Source organism: Anomalospiza imberbis, chromosome 8 (assembly GCF_031753505.1).
Source record: "Anomalospiza imberbis isolate Cuckoo-Finch-1a 21T00152 chromosome 8, ASM3175350v1, whole genome shotgun sequence".
In the NCBI taxonomy this organism is placed as follows: Eukaryota; Metazoa; Chordata; class Aves; order Passeriformes; family Viduidae; genus Anomalospiza; species Anomalospiza imberbis.
In genome coordinates, this window is record NC_089688.1 from 11,259,907 (window position 1) to 11,282,970 (window position 23,064).

At 38.8% G+C, this 23,064-nt stretch overlaps 1 protein-coding gene across 1 annotated transcript; it reads right to left on the minus strand.

The window, feature by feature from the left end:
• Nucleotides 1-952: 952 nt before the first annotated feature.
• BMS1 (BMS1 ribosome biogenesis factor) lies at nucleotides 953-22,798 on the minus strand. Its single transcript, XM_068197326.1, has 22 exons — nucleotides 22,574-22,798; nucleotides 21,997-22,187; nucleotides 21,545-21,624; nucleotides 19,917-20,105; nucleotides 19,295-19,437; nucleotides 18,153-18,274; nucleotides 17,352-17,548; nucleotides 16,506-16,642; nucleotides 15,183-16,021; nucleotides 14,219-14,320; nucleotides 13,108-13,265; nucleotides 12,497-12,578; nucleotides 11,482-11,558; nucleotides 10,238-10,423; nucleotides 8,652-8,840; nucleotides 7,854-8,034; nucleotides 7,318-7,376; nucleotides 5,107-5,229; nucleotides 3,926-4,073; nucleotides 2,870-3,045; nucleotides 2,178-2,339; nucleotides 953-1,480 (listed from the first exon to the last, which is right to left on the minus strand). The coding sequence occupies exons 1-22, from the start codon at nucleotides 22,747-22,749 to the stop codon at nucleotides 1,244-1,246; spliced, it is 3,954 nt and encodes a 1,317-aa protein (XP_068053427.1). The 5' UTR covers nucleotides 22,750-22,798; the 3' UTR covers nucleotides 953-1,243.
• Nucleotides 22,799-23,064: the final 266 nt, after the last annotated feature.

The following is a 23,064-nucleotide window of genomic DNA, read 5'->3' on the forward strand; positions in this document are numbered from 1 at the left end:
TATAGCAGTAAACAGAACATTATGAGATTAATTAAGAAAATCCCAAAATACTAAGTATTTTTTTTAAAAATCTACAGACCCATTCAGCCAAAGGCTTTTGTGTGAGGCAGCCTGATCCCACATGGGATCTCACATCTGAGATAGCAAATATTACTACAGTGTAATAATAATGAATTCCAGTTTGATGACAAAGAGTAAACCTTTTCAGGAAGGAGACCAAGAAATTACTGATATTATCTGCCCCACTGCCTGCTTGAGGATGAAGTATTAAAAATCAGTATACCATAGTAACTACTTGATGTCATATATGGCATAAAAAATAAATTCTGCTGCTCTTCCAACAAAATGATTGTTCAAAGTCTTCTGTCATACAGAGAAAGACTTCAACTGTCAGTTAATTTAACAGGATTGAAACCATCTACCACCTCTTCTCTCCATTCATCTTAAACCTAACAATGTACCATGAAACCAAGCTGGCTGGACACAGGAAGATGTTCCCAAAGGAAGCAAGTTATCCTTGTCAGTGCTTACCCCACAGAAAATCACAGAGTAGCTACACACATTTGGGAAAGGTCTGATAGCAATTGCCCAGAAAGCTGCAGTCGGTGAGGGATCTACTGACAGCCTCATGGTGCCAAAACTGACCAAGTGACACAAGATCTAGATGCAACACTATTTTGAAGATCTGCTTAATAACCTAGTGAGAAGTGGAAAAAACTGAGATGCTTTCATGCAGGGGGAAATGATCTCAGCACAGGAGTGACCTACCCTGATCAAAGATAAAGAATTTCCCAAACTCCTACCCAGTAACAGTTGATCTTCACACCTTTTAATAAAAGATTTGCAAAGGGAAAAGTTTAGGTAATAGCTCAAAATAAGGGACATATTTGGAGATATTAATGAGAGCTTTCTTCCAAAGAAGTCCACTAAGACAAAACACAAAGAAACAATATTCTGTAATTGTTTAAAATATTTTATTGGCTAGACAGAATATGAAGTATGCATAGAAATATACTGAAATACAAAGTCCTCCAGAATATTCCTGTATAAAAACCACAATTCATACTGCTACATCTTATTTATATACAATACCAAATGTACTCAAGAGTGTGAGTAAGGTCATGTTTGCATTTCTTTCTTCTCTTGAAAACACATCTGGTGTAGTCCAAGGCCGTTTTGTTTCTTCAAGAGAAAATTGCACAGCTACCCTATTTCCTCATTTGGCCTGAAATCTGATGGAATTTTACATACTCTTCTCTCCCTTACTAGATCCTTTCAAGCTTGACTTCTGCCTCTTTTTCTCCCTTTGTCCCAGTATGCGATAGACTTTCTTCTTAGCCTCCTTTTGCCTCTTGAATTTCTGTTCATCCTCCTTCTGCTTAACTTTGAGATATTCTTTAAGCTGTTCCCGATGCTTTGCTTTGGCTTTCTTTATCTTGTAATTATTCACTGTACTCAAAGCACTGAGTAGAGCTGATATCTAGAACAGAAAATAGACAATCAATAGATATGCAGTTCAGTTTTGGTGAGCAAGAAACAGTGTAACCTCAGCAGACACACATAATGAATCAGAGATTCAAGGCAAGTTCCTAATTATCTCTGCACCTGTTACCCAATTTCTAAAATGCTTTAATTATTTATCCTGTTAGGAACTTAATCAAAGCTTTAATTTTTGTGAACTCTGATTTTGGTTAGATAGCTTTTAAAAGGCTATGCCTAATTGCTACTGTAGAACACTTAAACTGCAGTTTGGATCTTCTTGCCTCTGCAAGCACTCTAATTCTCAATTTTGCAAGCAGAGTATTTGCTTCAAATCCTGTGTTAATAATTAGTGGCACTGACAAGTCAAATAAAAAACTGCAGCTGCCAATTTAAGTAACCCATAATATGAGAGCACTAAATCCAAGTGAAATACCTTTCAAGTGCTGTGACAAGGACAAAAGTCATATTTAGGCTTCAGGTGACCTACTAGTCTAAAAAATAGATACCATCCACTCAGTGACAGTTCCATATACATACTGTGTGCCAAACAGGAACAAAACAAATTGCAAGTGATCATTTTTCACTAGGAACATATATATCTTTAGCATTAGATTCAAATGCCAAAACAATAGTTAGAAAAGCTAACAGCACATTTACCCTTCAGGAGTCCTTGTTTCAGAGTAAGTGATAATTACCTTCTTTTCATGAGGCTCCCTGATAACAGCTGGTCTCCACTGGTCTTTTGGCGTCTTGCCTTTCTTCTCAAGATTCTTAGGCTTGTTCTTAAAAGGCAGTGCCTTCTGCAGGGCTTTAGGAATGTGGAGCTTATTGAAGTGCCTCTTCTCCCTCACAATAGGCTAAAAGAATGAATAGAGAACACATATATATATATATATATATATATATATATATATATATAAACATTCATGATCTTAAAAATATTTTATTTAATTTTTCATCTTTCAGTGTGGAAAATACCCCACGAAACACCACAAACCAAAACAGAAAGACACACCCCTCAAAAAAACCCCAAACCAAACGAACCACAAAAAACACAAACCAAAAGTAAAAAAACAACATCCTCTGACATCCTTGGACTGAACTGTCAATGATATGTTCACCCCAATTACTACAACAGAAGTCTTAGTAAGCTTCTGGAGTAGACTTCTACCCTGCATATTACTTTATAAACTTTAACTGACCCATAACAGTCTACTCTCAACTGTTTTATTTCCATCTCATGCCAGGACTGTGCCTTGTAGATAAAAATTTGAAATCACACATGCATATGTATGAACATGTATTTATACTGCTCTCAGTTTGCACAGGTCTGAGACACACTACAAATTTGGCTGGTTTTAAAAAACAAAACAAAATAGATATATACCTTATAGAGAGAATCCTTGTTTTGTTTCAGTTTGATGCCTCGCTCATACCTCAACTGGCCTGTTGTCTTCATTCCACTCCAACTATCTTTCTCACCTGCTGGTTTCAGCAGGGATGTTACGGGGTTATAAAACGTTGGGATAGAAACAGGATACCAAGTCCTCACAAAAACAATATCTGAAAGAAAAGGGAACGTTACTTGGCTCTAAAAACATGAAATGTAAAGAGTTCATCACGTCCTCACTCTAAGCAAAGACTGCCTGAACAGAACAGATACTACACCACATGCTAGCATTGTGTTTGGTATATAGACCAAATGTCTTTAACTTGTGGTAAAAGCAATGCAGAACCCCATAAAGGCATGAACAGTACACATTCCTGAAGAGTAGGCAGCTGAATACCATCCTGTTCATCATTCATATTCAAGAACAAGCAACAGAATTCATATATGTAGATGTGCCTGTATAATTACTGACAGAACCAATTTTCTCTGCCTATTTTTATAAAAGAACTAACTTGCTTTTATTTTGCACTATCTGTGATTTTGGTGTGTTTAGGAAAACAGGTCATATAAACCCAAGTAAGTATAAACTCATACTCTCAATATCACAGTGACACTCAGCAAACACAGAAGATCCTCTGCACAATTTCTCCAAAAGGTTACAGAAAAAAGTTAACTGGAGTTACAATGCCAATCCTTGAACTTCTCAGAAAAGTGTCCTTCTAGCACTTGTACCACTAAATTAAATTCACCATGTTCAAGGAGAAAGGCTGAGTAAAACACTAAAACCATGCTGTGTAAAGGATTAAAACACTTGAAGATGCATGTCTTCAACTCAAGCCTTTTTATCTGCATACTATATGACATCTGAGTATAAGTGAAAGAAATCCAACATAAAATATACTTCTTTTGAATTTCACTCTGCATCTCACAAGGTATTTCTTACTCTATGAATTCACATCTCAATTATCAGTCCCAGAATTCTGAGACACGGCTTTACAATCTGTGAAGAAGGATGAAAGTTGTGTGATAACTTACATGCAACGTGCAACTTACCACTCATCAGCAACTTGTCTTCAAATGTTGCTCTGAAGGCACCCACGGGAGCTCGGAGGGCCTTTTTGATCTGTCCTCGGATGCCACTCACACTACGGATCGCTGCACCTTCAAATTTAGCCACTTCCAACTGAGAGTTAAACATTCCCTGAAAATGTGAATTACCCTCCATCATTCAAGATGCCAAGTCTCTCTCTGTGACCTATGTAGGCCACAAAAACAGGATTCCCACAAGCATATCTTATAAAGAAACAGGAGGAGTCTTTAGACTAAGAGTGCTGATTATACCAAAAACCCACTGAGCTGACTTTAGGTAAGCTACTGAAAGCAATCTACTTAGTCATTTATCACAGGCAAAGTTGCTAAGCATTAAATATATATATTTAAAATTTCAAAACAGAACATATCTACAGAAGCTTTACAGTTCTCCTTTAAAGTAATTTGCTGGAACACAGGATACCTTAAAAGCAAGCAAGCAATCAAGCTGCCTTAAGTTGCTAGTTCTGAGATTCTAATACAATACAGTTCTTGAAGGTTTGTGCTTCTTTCATATATCACAAGAAAAGCAAGAAAAAAATCTGTCTATGCCTAGTGCAAACACTTAAGTGCTTCATTGCTGGGATCACTGCTTAGCTGCTTGCTGCCTCACCTGCGGAACAACCTAAGCTCTCCCTGAGCCTGAAAGCCCAGCTAAGCACAGTGGGAAGGTCAGTGAACATTCACTTCTGCAGCACTTCCTACCCCAAACATTTTTTAACTGTAACTGAGAAGTCTTAAGCACTGCTAGAAGTCTGCTTTGACTCTAGAGCTGAAATTTAGTGGGATCAGACTGATACCTACCAGGCACAGGTTTACATCCTCCAAAGGTGTCTGCCACTACTAATCAGTGGGGTTTAGGAAGGAAGCAGGAGGTGGGAAGGAAAAAAATCACATTGAATGTGAATCAAGAGACCGTTCCAGAATTTTTGGAACTGGTTAACAATTATTCACATTCCTTGTAGTAACCAGTACCTTTAGAGATCCCATAGAAGGGAGCTCAAAAAACCGAAGGCAGCTCCTGAGATCCAGAAAAGCATTCAACAATAACTAAGAACTTATGCCTCAGAAAAAACAATTCCAGGTTTCATTCCTTCCTAACATTAGTACATCTGGTTTTACAGTATACATACCTATGAACTTACCTTAATAAAACAAGTGTTCTTAAAAATTTTGAATGGAAAACCAGTTAGCTTTAATTTCTTTACAATAGTTATGGATTTATCTAAATCGAGCACAACTCCTGTGGCAGCAATCCGGAAGTCAGGCTGAAACATCAGACATGAAAGACACTGCTGAATGTGTATTTCTCAAACAGTGAAAACACCATTTAGAATCACAGAACAGTTTGATTGGAAGGTCATCTAGATGACGTCTAAAGGTCATCTAGTCTCACCCCCCTGAAGTGAGCAGGGACATCTTCCAATAGATCAGGTTTCTCAGAGCCCCATCCAGTCTGACTCTGAATATTTCCAGGGACGGGGCATCCACAACCTCTCTTGTCAACCTGGTAGTGTTTTACCACCCTTGTAAAAAACTTCCTCCTCATATCTAGTCTAAATCAACTCTTTTAATTTAAAATCATTCCCCCTTATCCTACCACAGCAGGCCCTGCTAAGTTCATCCCCATACTTCTTTTAAGCCCCCCTTATGTACTGAAAGGCTGTAATGAGGTCTCCCCAGAGCTTTCTCTTCTCCATGATGAACCTCAACTCTCTCACAGCCTTTCCTCCTGGGAGAGGTGCTCCATCCCTCCAATCATCTTTGTGACTGTCCTCTGGACCTGCTCCAACAAGTCCCTGTCTTTCCTGTGATGAGGGCCCCAAGGCTGGCCGTGGTACTCCAGCTGGGGTCTCACCAGAGCAGAGCAGAGGGGCAGAATCCCCCCCCTTGCTCTGCTGCTGGCACTGCTCTTGCTGCAGTCCGGGATGGGATCTGCTCTCTGTGCAGCAAGTTCCCATGACCACAGCAAGTCCAGCCTCTCATCCACCAGAATCCCCAAGTCCTTCTCGGCAGGGGCTGCTCTCAATCCCTTCATTGCACAGTCTGCACGGGGGGTTGCCCCAGGTCTCGTGCAGGACCTTTCACTTGGCCTCGTAGAACCTCATGAGCTTCCCCCAGGATGACTTCTCAAGGTTCCCCTGGACATATTTCATTCCTCAGGCATGTCAACCACACCATTCAGCTTGGTGGTGCCTGCAAACTGCCTGTGTCACTGATGGTCAGTGCTGATCAAACAGTGTTGGCCCCAGTACAGACTGCTGAGGGACATCATTTGTCACCCCTGCACATCAGGACACTGCGCTGTTGACCACTATCCTCTAGATGTGGCCATTCAACCAACTCCTCCTCCACTAAACAGTCCACCCATTGAATGAATATCTTTCCAACTTAGAGAGAAGTGTGTTGTGAGGCACCTGTACTCCACATTTCACTTTTAAGATTCAGAATTTCTAACCTTTAAAGAAGTAATGCAGCATGAAAAATGCAGATTGACTAGTACAGACTAGTTGAGGTGCTGCTGACATAACATTCCTACCATTCACTAATGAGATTTCCAGAACTGCCATTCTAATTACCTTGGAAACAATCTAAAAGTCCTTGTGATCTACCTCACTGTGTTCTCTTTATGAAACAGAATCTTACTCAGACAGAAAGTCTCAAAGGACAAGTGCTTTGTGCACTGCTCTAAGACACTGTATTATGCGAGGGACACATGATGAAAATAGCCTTTCCAAACATGCAAAAAGACAACTGTGCAATAGTACTTGAAGGCATATTTAGGAAGGAGATAATAATCACCGCTCTGATTACTGACAAGCTCATTACAATGCCATGCAAAGCTTTTGTTACCAATTGTCTGTAAACATGAACTTACCTTTGATTAATATATATCTAATGAAGATTATATCTGATAAATACTGCTTAACACTATTTAAATTGGAATTATGGAATCATTTGGTTTTGAAGGGACCTCAAAGATCATCACATTCCAACACCTCTGCCATGGGCACCTTCCACTAGACCAGGCTGCTCATGGCCCCATGCAACCTGGCCTTGAATCCACAGCTTCTCTGGGCAACCTGTGCCAGAGCCTCATCAACCTCACAGTAAATAATTTCTTCCTGAAATTTGTTTAAAAAAACCAACCAACCAAACAAACAAACAGAAAAATCCTCTCCATACAGTTTCCCACCTCAACATAATACACATTTCAAAAGCTTGAGTCTAGCTACTTTCTTAGTTCCTACAACTACACTGCTTTATCATAATGTAAACTGTCTTCCCAAAATACATATATTTTGCCCAAATATCCATAGAAAGCATTACTCAACATTCTGTGGTAACAAACCTACCGTCGTGCCACTGACGGACTGCACTGCCAAAAATCCTGTCCCCTGAGGAGTGATGGGCCCTAAAAGAAAATAAATTTTTAAATTTCTGAGAAGTTTTACTACACAATACCTAGTCCCTATTTAAATTCCAAAAGTTAAAAAATACATGACAAATATACTCAATGAAGAAAACCAAAGTTTAAAGAACTCAAACTATTGCTCACATTTAAAGCCCCATAAAGGAATGGTTAACAAGAAGTTACTCATGCAAGGCAGGGCCCATAATGTGTGCAAAGTCTATCTGCACACAAATCAGGTTCCTCTTCGATATGCTACAACTTAGCAGAACGCTCAGAATTTGTTTAAAATGCCAAGCAATTCACAAATAATTTAAATAGCCCACAAATATTAGACAACTGCCTATTTTCCCATACTACTTGGTGTTATTTTTTGTTCCACGGGGAAGTTCCAAAAGCTGCATTTCCTGGTACGTCGCGCAAAGCCTGAGAGCCGCGCGCTGCGGAAGCGAGCCGGCACCCAGCTGCAGCAGGGCTCACCCCAGAAGGCCGCCCCGCAGTGCATGTGCTGTGGGGTGTACTTCAGCAGCCGGTGCCGCCCGTTGTGGTCCTCCATGTAGAACATGGGGATGGTCTGGAAGCGCCTCCAGCCTAGTGACAGGATCAAGGGATCGCGCGTCTTCAGGATCTTCTTGTACCACCGGTGCTTCTTCAAGCGCAGCTGATTAGAAGAGAGGTGAACCATGTACTACAGGATGGCAACAGTGATTCTGAAATTCAAGCCTTAATTTTTCAGGAATGATTGAAAGCAACTTCTATCTACGCTAGAATTTTTAATACGCTAAGTTATATCTTTGTTTATCTTCAAACATTCTCACTAACATTAGGTTGACTGAAAAGAGCAATCAGTATTTCACTCACTCTGAAGCCATGTGTGTATGCATACAAGCAAGTATTATATTAAAAATACATTTATATATGTGCTAGTAGCTTTTCCATATATGTGCTAGTCACTTGTATATAGATCATGAAGGTCAGAGTACAGTTAATGTTTGCAATTTAGCAATCACAGTATCAGATCTTAGTCCCCAGACACCTCTGTAGCTGAACATTAAATAACAGTAACCTTTTCCAGTTATCCAATTAAGCCTGTAAAAATCCAGAATCTGCTACTGTAGAATTACACTTTGTGTCAAAAGCAAATTCCCTATTCAGGAGACAAGGATGGAAGTTTCTCTCTGTGTTTACTGTATTTTAAGCACACAGAAAGCAGTAACTCCAGACACCCTGAAGCACACCTGACCGAGATAAAATGCACTCAGCCCTTTGGCTACGTACCTGTACATAGCCGACATTTCCCTCGCTGTTGCCGAGACCACCCAGGATGATAGGATAATGAGGATCAAAGTTCAGGACAAATTCACAAGGCACATTCTCAATCTCTATTCGAACATACATCCCAGGCCTGAATCCCTCATACTGCACTCTGGTCTCATCATCTTGATCTTCAAATTCTGCTCGATTAAGCTATGTGACAAAGAACATAATTCACAAAATTCAAATATTAGGAACTTGTTCTTGAAGGGCTGGTTCTACTTAAAACATGCTAACATTTATATAAATCTTTTTGGGAAAGATCTAATAGGTTTTGTGACTTCCTATTCAAAGGAAGATCTCTACCACCACAAAGCCCTTTCAATTCAAGATCCCAAGTGGGCCTGTTAGTCTACTTGAAAGACAGTACTAAGGGAAGCACGTGGCTGAGTGACTTCTGATACACCTTTCACTATGGTGACTTTGGATTTTAAAGATACAACTGTCTGAAGTACATATTTTGATTTAGGAAACCAAGTACCTTTTAAAGTTAATGTCTTGATCTTTAACGTGTCACTTCATGAGACAGCTGCACTCCTGTCTTACTCAGCGGCTTAAAAATATTTTTGGGCATCCTCACACTGTACATCATCAAAAGCTCTTTTGTACCATGGGATAAGGAAGTAGATACTGTGCAAATATTTAAGGAGATAGTCTCATGAATAACAGGAGCCTAACCCTCCTGTTCTAGCTCCTGATGTTTAGCCACCCATAAGACATTGATTCTTTTACTGGAATGTCCTTCTTTACCCTTTAAGTGCTCTCAGTGCATCAGCATAGCAGAGCTCACATTATCCTTTGTGACAGAGGCTAATACAAACAGGTAAGGATTAATTTAACACTATTTAGGGCAAAATTTTGTCAGAAGACAAGACAGTGAAGTTATTAACAATGTAAGGCAGTGTTCTCCCAAGTCAGTGAAAGAAGAAAGCTGCTTTTAAGCTTACAAGTTCTTATGTAAAAAAACAAAGGTCTGGAACAAAACCAACACCTCACATTCTGGATACAGTTACGCTGAAGACTTCTACCACATGTACAGAGCAATAGTCATTAATTATTTTTTCCTCAAAATAACTTCACAGTTGGATGAAAAAGACTGTCACAGAGAATTTACTTCTCCATTAATAACACTGCAAAAAATCACACTAAAAATAATACTAGGAAAATATATGGCAGAAATTAATATGAGGAGAATTTTCACCTTCCTACACATAAAAGGATGCCTTTTTTATTTAAAAACTTTTTAAGTAGTTGAAGTTTAGATGATACATCCTGGCTTATTCAATGATTTAAAGTATGGTTAAATACTGCACTCAGTTTAAATTAAGCTTTCATTTGTTTGGCTTGTTTGCTTGTTTTTCTTTCCAGATAACAGAATCAAAAGTTCAAGCATAAAAAAAACCCACAAGCATGTATTTCTTTATGTGTACTTTCTGAAATATCTCCTGAGCACCAACTGTGTCTCGAAGAAAAAATCTTTGGGGGACAAACCCTGTGGAGCATTTTTGAAAACATATAGCCAGATAAATTGTCAAATTAGCAGACTGTACCTGTGCTTGTTTATGCATTTCTTCTTTAAGATCATCAAAGTATGTGGCATCCCCTTCATCATATTCTGCATCAAACATTTCTTTAAGTTTTCTTTTCTTGTCCATGCGCTCCTTTTTCTTTTCCTCCTCCTCAGGTTCTGGTTTGGACATTTTTTCATCTTCCTCCTCCTCTTCTTCACTTCCAGACTAATCAACAGTAAGTTGTCAAACATGTAAAATGGTTCACTGAAAACAACCCATTCTGATCAACATTTTGATAGATATTATTAAACAGTACTTTTATAGATATGATTAAGCAATAATTTCTTATAGTATCAATTATTAAACACTTGAAAAACATTTCAATTTTAGACAGAAATTAGTAAGCTATTCATACAAGAAGACAGCTCCAGCAAGGACCAAAAAATCTCATGATCTAATCATATTCCTTTTCACTGACAAAACTTTTTTGACTAAAAATCATTGTAATGTAAGGGAACAGACCCTAGAACTGACCCTAGAATAGCTCTCAGTTATTTCTAGAGCTAATATAAGCATATATAATACAGGAGGAAAAAAAAGTAATTGTTGATTGCATGGACCAATACTGTGCTGGAAGGCTGGAAGCACTCTTGAGACCAGGGAGAAGGAAGTTTGTTCACAGACCATTTGAAAACTGCCAAAATTATGCCATTACCCTCAATTTTATAATGAATGCAAAGCCATCAAGTTGCTCAGTCCAAAAAGAAATTGATTTTTCAGTTTGTACTGTCACAGACAACTACAGTTCTGTTATTGGAAGATATCCAATCCACAGCATAAAATTGCTTCCACCAACCTCCTTTCTGCAGATAAGAGGAATGAACTAGGAAACTGTGTCAAGTTTCCACTATTTGTTGTGTTTAAACAGAGTGCTATAATCTTCTGAATCAGATGAGATGACATAGTACAAAGAATCATGATTACATTTGGTTTTAAAATACTTCTGTCCTGCCTCCAGATCCTCCAGCTCTTGATTAAGCCTGACACCTACTGTTAAATAAGTGAGGTGACTTCTACATAATTAACTATAAACAAAAATTCAGGCTCAGGCTAAAACATAGCACTCTAGATAAAGTCAGTAATAAACATAAATTTTCTTTCATGCTCCCACTGATTTCCTTCCTACTGATTCTATGAACACCAAATTTATTACATAGGATGCCTATCACTTGATAAGAAACACACACTTATGTTGCTAAAGAACACAAAAATGCAGATCAGACCTGCTCTCTTCCAGCAGCAGCCTTTCCTTTGTGTACAACCCCAGTTTCCAGATCTTCAAAATCTCCATACAGCTCTTCTGCAACAGTGAGCACCCAAGACAGTGAGCATTAATTAACCATTCTGCTGTATTGCTCTACACCATCACTCATGTGCTCAGTACTATGCATTTCTCAGTGCTGCTGTGGAGATTAAATTCAGTCCAAATATTTTTAATTCCCATCAAGTTTTACACGTTTATTCTGTTCTCTCTACAGCTTCAGCTGAAAATTCCCAGCTAAACTCAACGTGGCTCCTCCTTTACCCTTTCAACACCCTTATGATTTAAAAAATGTAAATGAAGTTTAGATCACCCAAAGGACTCCCAATATATTCATTTGCACTCTAATGACACAAGACATCAGCAGAGCAATTGAGCTCCTATGTTTAATTTCAAAAAAAAAAATTAAATATAGCTGACAGTCTTTAGGTTAAAAACATATGCTTACAGAAGCCTGTTAAAGCACAATCATGCATGTAAGATACAGCCACATTATTAAATTATTTATTAATTAAAAAAAAAAAAAAAACCACCACCTCCAAAACATCGGAAGATAGATCTCACTTTTCAGCCAAACGTGAAAGACAAGTTTGTCTTCCCAATAAAGAATAGTTTCTGTTTATTTCTACCATGACTATCCAAAAGAGTAAACCATGTATGATGAATAGATGAACTCAGATATATAATTCAAACCTGACGTGTCCAAGTGTTGAGAATAAGGACTCAATTTTGTAATTTAAATTACATACTCTGTTTTTTGGAAAGTAAATTTCCAGAATGTGGTATGTGCCTACTGTTTCTACAGAGACTGACAGCAATGTGTAATTATGTTTCTACATAACAATTTATATAATAGTTTGAAAAAAAACCCTGCAAGTATAGCACTAAGGCACAATATTCTACATACATAACTAAAAAGTCATACTTTTCTTAAAAATCCTGTATACAGGAATCATTTTTAGAAGTGTTACACATACCATCTTCCTCCAACAGCTTGGCTGCATCTTTATCATCCTCCCACTTTCCAGTAACAAAGCAGTCTCGAATACTGCTCATAACCTGCAAAATAAGTGTCATTGCCTTGCACAGCTGCAGCTTATCATCAACAGAAATGCTCCCCAAGACATTCCCCACTTCCCCATTAGAGACATCACTTCAGAGACAATTCTCACATGCAGCTCCACATCAATTCACCACTACCAAAATTACACAATGCCTCCCCAAAAGCAGGATTGTGAACCCAGTTTAATTCTTGCTCAAAGGTCTTTGCACTACCAAAATCTCCACCCTACGTTGTATTTTCACTTGGGTCTCCCCTGCTTTTTACGTTTTGGTAAATAAAGAACAAACTGTTATCCACCAAATATTCAAGTGAGATAAGCATTAAATTGATTTACTGTAACTTGCCACTCTTCTAAGAACAAACCTTGGAATCTGTTACTTACAGTGCCAGCAAGTGGCAGAATCTAAGACACTGTGGCCATAGCTCCCACAGGTCTGTTTCAATGACAATTCAGTCACACTTTATGAGACACAGCCAGGACAGAACCAGGCAGGATGTGCATAAGCAATTATCCAATGGCATTACCTCTTCCAAATCCCAATCTTGCAGCTTTTCTACCAGAAATTTGGAACAGTCAAGAGCATTAGCCTTCTGTTTGGATGCTTTGTCTGGACGGCTGACACGAAACAAACCTCCAAGTTCATCATCTGCATCCTCACTCTGCTGGTCCTCATCCTCCACAGCTAAACCAAACACAGAGGTTGCGATGATTTCCCCCACAGTACACGCATGAAATTCATTAACCACCTCTCTCCTTATGTTTCCCAACAGCTGCAGCAGTTTGAGGAAATTAAAGAACCAAACTGGAACCATTTTAAATGTAAAAGCCTGAATAAAAAGGTACACTGATCCAGGTGTTTTCATAACTGGAATTATATTAAAAAAACATAAGCAAACAGAGGATGCTTGTTCAATATCACAAATTGGAACAATACCAAAATGATCTGTGAACGGGAAGGACATTAAGCTTGCCTGTAAACCAAGAATACAAGATTGGACAATCTGTCAGAAAGTCCTTCCACACCTGCACTGTGGAAGGTTTACAAAGGCCAAATTCTCATCATGTTCTACAAAGGTTCTGCACAATGAGATGGACAACCACTGTTGTTAAAGTTGTGAATTAAACCAAAGTTGTGAATTAAAACAGGACAAGTTACATAAATAGCAATTTTCTCTTCCTTTTAAGCCAGCTATTTTCTCCTTGACAAACACCTGATACTAAGTAATGTATAAGAGACTCTTTCATTCAGTCACTTTACTGTGAGACAGAAATTCCTGAATCCAGCCAACAGACAACATCCCTTTACAAAACACAATTACCACAATGGATTTGCATAATATCTATCAGATCATTACCCAAACGACCAAACCTTAAACATTTGGAAGAAATAACTGTATCAGAAAACATGAGTAACAACTGAGTAGTCTGGCAAATGAACTCAAAATGCTTTTTATGGGAAAACTAAAAACTGTCTTCTTATTACAATTATTAGTGAAAATGAGCATCAGCAATTAAAAAGTAATTAACTCTCCTCAAGCCTCCTACCAAAAGACTGTGCTCAAATATTCAGACTTGAAAACGTGGTAACAGCTAAAAGCCAGCACATATTGAGAGAAGTTTCCAAAAGATCTGTACCTGTTCCATATACAAGTTTACGAAGATTGGGGGTTGATCGCTGCTGTCTTAGAAAGGCCTCAGCTGCCTTCTGTGTGAGGTCCTCTTTCCATTTAAGTGCACCTGAAAAGGGAAAAAATTGCAAAAAAGAACAAGAATCAGCAACTACAAAAACAATTTAAATAAGGACATGACAAGAGGCTTAAAAAGTGTAGACAGAACCCACAGTTTCTTTTTCTCATACTCCATATATACACAAAAACATAAACTGATGATAAAAAATTATGCCACTGATTTTTTTTTTTAGGATAGAATTTTAAAAATTTATTAAGAACAGTAACAGATTTGATCATGTTCACGATGATACATATCTTCTTCACAGACTCACAGAATGGTTGAGGTTGGGAGGGACTTCTGGAGGTCTCTGTGTCCAGCCCCAATGCTCAAGCAGCCACACCTAAGTCAGGTTGCTCAGCACCATGTCAGGATGGCTTTTGAACATCTCCAAAGATGGAGATACCTGTTCCAGGGCTCAGTGAATACTTAATGCATTTTAATAACATTCCCCCAAACACGTTTTTTAGTCTTTCTAGATGTAATAGAGCATCACAATTTGTTTTACACACATAGCTATGAAGAGAACTATATGCAAAATAATGGAAGTTTTGTTTATAAAATGAATCACCTCTATTCTAGAGGAGGGAAATCTGACACTGCATACTACAAATGTAAATGAAAGGCTTAATAGCAAGTATTTCAAGCTTTCCTAACTTGAAGTTTTGCTACTTAAGAATCATATATAAATACACACACACACACGTGTGTATGTGTATATGTATATGTATATACACACACATATATATATGACAGGCAAAATGATGGAGTATTTACTAATGATATCCTTTAACAATTAATATAATTAAAAGTGGACAGTATTAAAAATTAAATTAAAGTAGACAGTAAAAATTAAACAGTTATAGTCTACCTGTTGTGTCAGCAGAAAGATCTATTTTTTCTTCATACTCCTCTTCCTCTCTTAGCAGGTTCTCCACATCATCATCCTCAGTATCTACAGTTTTAACTTTAGTCTGTCTAACACTATCAGCTTTCTTTGCTTGACTGTGCTGAAATCCATTCCTATTTGACTCTTCAGCTTCTAATTCCTCATGTGATTCCTCCTCCTCTAATTCCTCACCCTCTTCAAGGGAAGAGTTCTCATCCTCAGATTCTGATGCTTCTTCCGCAGTGCAATTTCCTGAATCTGTAGTGAGCACTGCTTTTCTTTTGGGACTGTGCTCTGAGATTTGTGATTTCACTTCTGTACGTTCACTATCCATATCATACTGCTTTGATTCAGCTCTTTTATTTGCAGCCTCAGATTCACTACCTGAGCTTTCACCTTCACAAGTCCTTTGTATGTCCCCCTCCTCTTCCTCCACCTCATCTTCCTCCATCTCACTGTCTTCTGGGGCAGTTTCTCCTTCCTCTTCAGAGCTCATCTCCAGATCATCATCGCTGTCAGCAAATGCTGGGAGCTCATTCACAGCTTCTTCCTGAGCCACCTCTGTTTTCAGACGCTTGGCTCTCCTAACAGCCATCCCTTCCCGTAAGAGCACTCTCTCACTTTCTTCCTCAGCATCATTTTCATCATCACCATCACTTCCATCTTCAGACACTGCTTCTTCTTCATCTCCTTCTTCTTGGTCATCTTCCTCATCACTTGCTACATCATCATTTTCCTTCTCGTCGTCTTCAAATACGGCCTTCCGACGAACTCTTCCAGTCTTCAAATCCACCTGCCTCTCTTCTTTTGGCATCACAAACCTGTTTTCCCAAAGACCACATTTGGGGTAAGATGGTAAAGTACAAGAAAATTTTAATAAAAGAATTAAGCTTCATGTTAATATTATTAAACATCTCTACAAACTTTATTTCAAACAAAATGAAGTTATGTAGACCATTAGAAAGGCACTGGCATCCTTTAATGTCTCTTTATTCTAGAATATTGAATGTTACAGCCAAAAATAATTCCAAGAAATTTTTTCCTTTTCCATGGAATGTATTAAAACAGAAATGTTACTTGTACCAGCAAGAAATTCCTGGAAGGCAGGACTACACTGCTTGCAAAACTTTCTAGTACCAATTACTTATATCCCAAAATAGTGTGGCATATGAGTAATCTCAGGAGAGGAAGAATCAGACAGTACATCATTTTACTAGCTGTGCTCTATTGAGAATTTTTCCTAAATTAGAGCCTGAAATTAGAGATTCATTCATGCTCAAACACCGCTCAGCATTTAAAACTTACTCTTGTCCTACATCTTCTGAACCCAAGGGTGTAGAGTCCATGAAGAGAGAGACCTTGCTTGATGCCATCTTAACATCAATGGCTGAGTGTGTGGAGATGAGGCTCTGAACAAGTTCCTGATTTGGCCTCACTTCCTCCTGGAAAGAAAAGATTTTTTACTTTTCAATTAAGTGAATAAACAAATGTCTAATGACAGTTATCAGTCTAAACCATCAGAAATATGCATATGCAAGAAAAAATTGCAGAGCATTTTAAAGAAACATTTTCTCAGAATGGAATAGCAAGGTCTCTCCTCCCCTCTTCACATTTCAAGAATATCTATAATATCAAGCCAAGAAAAATTGAAGAGGGACTCCTTCACAATATGCAGCCACAACACTAAATACCAGCAAACACGTTACCACAGACCCAAAGGTATTTAACGTTTATAGCACAATACAGGACAATAAAACTGAATTTATTTTGTTTGTAGGTAAATATTTTTTTTTCTCCCTTTGACCAGTTAAATCCTTTAAGTTTTCTCCCAACAATCACCATGTCCTGCAAAATAAGAGTGGTAATAGTCCAGCACCAGGAGATTTCATAAATCTTAGGTCAATATTTGGAAAGTTATTACACAAACTGAAGGTATTTAATATCAACTGATCTTCCAATGTTTTGTACAATAACAGATAATAGAAATATCGCTTGTCTGAAATCCCTGAAGGAGAAAAGAATTAATTACCCACTATGGATAGATAAGGACTGATTATTTTAAAGAAGCTTATTTTAGAACACTTATTTTGGCTTTAAGGATAAAAACTATATTTTCCAAGAGAATTCAAACCACCAGCAGCATTCTTTTACCTCTTCTTTTTCATGAGCATGGCTTCCACCAAGGTCAATGTAAACAGCATCTTTATCATACACAATACCCCCGACTCCTGAAAGAGGGGCATAGACAAGCTTCTCTTTCTCATTTAAGGAACGTTTCTTCTGCTGCTCAGGGAGAGCACAGGGGTCTGGCAGGAAACTCACATCACTTACAGTGAAATCTCCAACACCTGAGGGGACACACAATGATTCATCAACAGGAAGCTCTGTACCAAGCATCCAATTCCTCTGCCTGACCACTGAACTCAGAGAAGTATACATAAATTCACCAAAATCTTGCAAAGCTTTGTTTGTTTCTTTGCTTGTTTTCAAATGACAAAAACAGCAACACACTTTTCTGAATAGGTCTGTAAATTCATTATCACGGTATTTCTTAATTTAAACTTTTTAATCATTCACTTAAAATATTATTAAATTCTGGCCATATTAAATATATTATATAAATTACTAATTCACGTCATTCAAATTTAGTTTCATCATCAGGGCTGGTATGTTTTATATTTTAAGGACCTTTTAAAGTGATATATCTTTGTAAAATGTTAAATACTGTGAATAATGTATTTATCAGTGCAACAAAATTGCACAATTAAAAGCAAAACTATTTAAAATATTTATTTTCACAAAAACATGCATTATGAAAAAAATTTCAAAAACATAACAGGTATTTAGAAAGGCGAAAAATCTGTTGTATAACATGCTTTAAGATACAAATAATTTCAGCTATGTTGGTTTTCACAGATCAGTACAGAAAGAGTCCTAAGACTGACAAATTACCTGGCATATGAATTTGACTTTTGTTTTTTAGGTGTGCTCCTCTCAGGTATCCATACAGTGATATCTTCCTGTCACATTTGGGATTGATTCGAACATCCTCTGGGTTTGTCAGCTCTTCCATTCTACTCAACATTTAAAATAACAGTTAAATATCCAGAGTCTCAGCGGTAACTTCTGAGAGAAGGTAATTTAAGAGAACATCACTGCTGCCACTGATCTGCAGACTCTAATAGTCAAAACTAAATTGTCATAAGAAAGAAAAAAACCATGGAAAAAACGATCTCCTAAAAACATTTTAGAATTGTATTTTAAAAGCTGTATAATTATGTTCAACAAATTTCCAGGAGGTTTACTGACACTTCACTGAACAGGTGCTTTCTTAGCACATTTTAACTACTCTCTATGGCTTTGCACACACAACCCTCCTCTAACCAATATCACCATTAGAGGGCAAAGAGCTGCCTGCCACATTCCCTGCAGCCACACAACACCTTCTTTTCCCTCAGAATGGTGGTGAGCAACACAAAAGTTACCACGGAAAAGAGCAGCTGCATGCAGGCAGAGGAGGGGGAAACTCCTTTCTACACTGCACACGGGAGGCAGCACAGAGAGCCAAGGAGAATGGGGCACACAACCCTCTGCAGGTCAGCTCAGAGCTGACCCAACAATCCTGGAACTGCAACAGTTACAGCAACCTAAAACAATGTTACTGAAAAACTACACAATGTGGGGTTTGCATTTGCCCTCTCTTTGCTTTATGCATTTTGCAGGACTTTGCACAATGCTTATCTACTTCTCTGACAATTTTTCCTGAAGAATTAGAGCTAAAGAAGAGGCTCATTCAAGGCACCTTGTATTATTGTGGGAATTTAGTCATAACTGTAAGCATTCTGGCAATAAAATATGAAAGGTGAGGTAATTTCTCAAGCAGGCACAGCTGCCATCAAGATTACCTTCATGTTGCAAAGACACAAATAAAAACTGAACCGCACAAGCCTGCAGAGGCGCCTTCCCTCCCCAAAGCCGCTCAGGGAACACCAAACACCCATTCACACACAGAGCTGAGGGCTAGCAGCACAGCTTTTTCAAACAACAGGGTGCTAGCTACATTGAGAATAAAGGACAGAGAGAAAAACACACACCTGTCTGCAAGAACATACGGGTGAGACGTCTGCCAGGTGAGAGGCCGGAATTTCATAACCGAGATAAAACGCCCCAAATTGTGAATTTCCTGCTTTTGATATTCCCCATGAACCATCCCAGACAAATAAAACAACTTGGCACCCTAAACACATTAAAAAGACATAAAACCATAAAAAATTCTATTTAATACCCATGAAGCTAACAAGAAGAATATACAGTTAATGCAATTCTAATTTGTAAATCTTAATTGAAAATTACATTACAACTGGGTCTGAAAGATCAAACTAACCAGGTTACTTCAATATGAAAATTGTCCCCTAAATCTCATTGGAAAACTATTCACATCTTCAAGACCTCAATCAGACCTACAAGCAGATAGTCCTCGCACAGCACCTGCATAACACACCTAGTAGCAAGTTTAGTGGCTTATCACACTGGGATAGAGACTAATCACATAAGTATTTTAGCAAACAGAAAGATGAAACAATCTGATACAGTATCAACATTGCTCACTTACCTATTTACAAGTTGTAAGAACATAATAAACACAAGTATTGACCCACTTTTAATTTATCTTCAAAAAAGAAAAATACATTAAAAAATTAATGTTAAAAGTCATACCGGATACACTTCAGTCCAGAATCTGTGCTTTAACTTCTTTTTAGTCTTCTTTAATTGTTTGTTGTTCTTGAATGTGTCCAAGTGGGTTAGAACTCCCATAATTTTGGGAAAGCCATGTACCTGGCAAATGTTCAGGAATTCAAATGTCTCCATCTCAAATCCAAAGCTGGCATCAATAAGCATGAGAACCTGTAGACACAATATTGACATTTCACTAAAGCAATACCACAGTGCCCACATGAGATTATTTCAAAGACCACACCTTTAAACTCTTAAGCTTCTCAGGAACCAAAATTGTGCAAAAGGTTCTGTACTTTATTTTCATATACCCTGAAAACCAACTTTGGCTTTTTATCTGAAGTATGGAACTTGCCTGCTAAAGACGTTCTAGATGCTCTAGGTATGCAGTAACATTCAGTATTATAATAAGATCTGAACAAGCGTTTCCCTGGTGAATTTAAAACATGCAAAACTGACTATCTTCCAAGATTTTCAGGAACATCTTAGAAAATTAACAAAACTCTTATATCTGTGTCTTGGATACACTAATGCTGCTAAGGCCAAGTCTTTTGGTAAACGAAACCAACTTTTTTCCCTTGCTGCAACTGCTGTTACACACCACTAAAATGCACTGGCACAGGGAAACAGCAGCCAACAGTCACATGAAAATGCAAGCAAAGTCAGTTTAGGATCTTAACGATAATAAAGAACCTAAAGCATACAGGAACTGATGACAGATCTTCAAGCACTGATGTAATCTCACGCCCCTAACAAGAAATCCAAACAGATTCTCAGCACCACCATGTGTACACAGAATCTGAAACATCCACCAAATATACCAGCAGAAGTGTTTGTACTGTTTGGTACATCTCCGTACTCAGTAGACGACGTACAAGTAGAAGAATATCTAGATCAGTGTACACAAGTATTTAGATATTTACACAGTTAATACTTAGACAAGGATCCCAATACCTAATCAGCTGTGAATAATATACTCCAAGTCCACATGTAAAGTAAAATTCTAAACAAATGGATCATGCACTGAATCCCCAGGATCAGTAGATGTAACCTCTTGATCCAAAAGATGCAAGTAAATTACAACAGTGACCACACTCCACTGAAATCAGCTGTATTACTACAAGACAGATGGAGACAGATGGAGACCTCAGAGTGCATAAAAATCCTCAACTAGTACACTAATACATACTTCCACTTTGAACATTAGTTGAAAACTTCTTGACTAAAAATAATTTTCAGATTTTATATGGTTTAACCAAATCCCTTAATGAGAAGTCACTGTGTCACCTTGGCTTGTTATAACATCTTCCACTACAAGTTTACCAGTTGCATTAGCAATGAAGCTCAGCAGCATTTCCCTTCTTTCACATCCTCCCCACCACCACACACACACACTTTACTTTCCCCCACCCTCAGAATGAGGAAAGTCCTGGCGTTGTTCCAGAACATGAGATCTGTCAGAGTTCAGCTCTTGTTCTCGTTCAAACCAAAGACGGTTTTGCCTTTGACAGCAAAAAATGTGTAGAGAAACCAGACACTGGTGCAGTCCAATCAAAAGTAGTATTTTCAATATAAATTATAGTAGAAGTCACATTCCATTGTTAACTTACCAAATCAGCAACTTTAGCCAGGTCAATCATTGTGTTAATGTCACATCCACATTCAATAATGGTCAGCCGCCGTTTTTTACCTGAAAACAGAATTAAGCATCAAAAAATGAAACAGAGGGAGCAAACCAATTCATAGTGTTTTTTTCAGGTCACATTCCTGAAGTTCCTCCAGGGTATCTGAGACCCAGATTCTGGTCTAGCATGTAAATCATCCAACATGCATCACTGCAGAAGAATCTGTTTTTACCTGTTTATAATTCTGATAAAATAGATTTTTTTTTAATTCAAAATTATCTGATCTTCTTTTACTGTCCCTACACCAGATCACACAACCAAATGATTTCTTCAAAATTACCAAAAATCATGAGAACATGAACACATCCCAGCTCTCAAAGCAAGACAAGTAAGGAGCACAAAAGAAGCATTTCCATTTCTCCTATCTTTGTTCTCACCTGAAACAATTGTAACAGGACCCCGGATTTCAACGAGCTTTTGCCTTGTGAAGTTCTTAATGAGACACTTTATTACAGTGCTCTTCCCAACTTTGGGAGGGCCAACCACAACCACCACCACGGGAGGCGGCTCCAAAGGAGTCCGGTCAACCACGGGAATGTGATGCTTTTTAGTCTTCAGATCCTGAGTTCTGAGGAGAAATTTGTAATAAATACATACAAGAACATCATGGATAGTGGCATTTACTATTTGAAAGTCTTCAGTATTTGCAAAAGCTTGAACACAAAATGCAGCACAAGCAGAGATCCCAGGAACTCGCACTGAGTCTAAGGAGCTATACTGCTTTTCTATCGATTAACACAGTGCAGAGTGTGACAGAGATGCACAAAGCACCCCACTTCTGACACACACACACACACACACAAACCACAGCGTGACTGGGGGAATGATGAACGCTAGGCAGACACACCTGTGAAAATCACATCTGTGTACGTCTACACAAAGCAACAAAGAAAGCCCAGGCAACCCCCCCGCTCCAGCCGCCTCTGCACTCTAGAGCCAGCTCGCACTCCTCACCGATGGAAAGTCCTGGCCATCCGCACCGCGGACTGCACTGTAAAGGCTTTGGGGTTTCTCTTCCGTGCATTCTCCTCATCGCCTATTCCCAGGTCATTGAGATAACGTTTCCTTTTCTTCTCTGCCTTTGGCCCGCTGTGCTTTGCACGATGCTTCTTCTTCTCTTTCTCCTCCATCTTGCTCGTCCAACAGTTGTTCACAACCAGCAGGATTCCGAGTTCCTCCGTGTGACAGCGGGCGCAGCTGGCACAGGAACAGAGCCCAGTTAGCCCAGGGCACGTGTACACAGCACAGCGGCTGGAGAACACCGTGCAGCACCACCAGACCCAACTCACGGGGCCCATTCACGCCCTGCCCGGCGCACGGCAGCCCCCGGGGCCCGCACTCCCGGCCCAGGGCCGCGGGCACCGGCCAGGCCGGCAGCGCCCCGGCGGTGCGGCCGAGCGGCGGGGCGCTGCCGGGCACACCGCGGGCCCTCACGTCACGAAGGG

Coding starts and splice junctions, on each gene's coding strand:
- BMS1 (XM_068197326.1), bottom strand. CDS start 22,749: ATGGAGGAGAAAGAGAAGAAGAAGCATCGTGCAAAGCACAGCGGGCCA. Junction 18,275..19,294: donor CCGTATGTTCTTGCAGACAG/GTGTGTGTTTTT, acceptor AATGTTGAGTAG/AATGGAAGAGCTGACAAACC. Junction 10,424..11,481: donor CTGCTGCTGGAAGAGAGCAG/GTCTGATCTGCA, acceptor ACTGTTGATTAG/TCTGGAAGTGAAGAAGAGGA.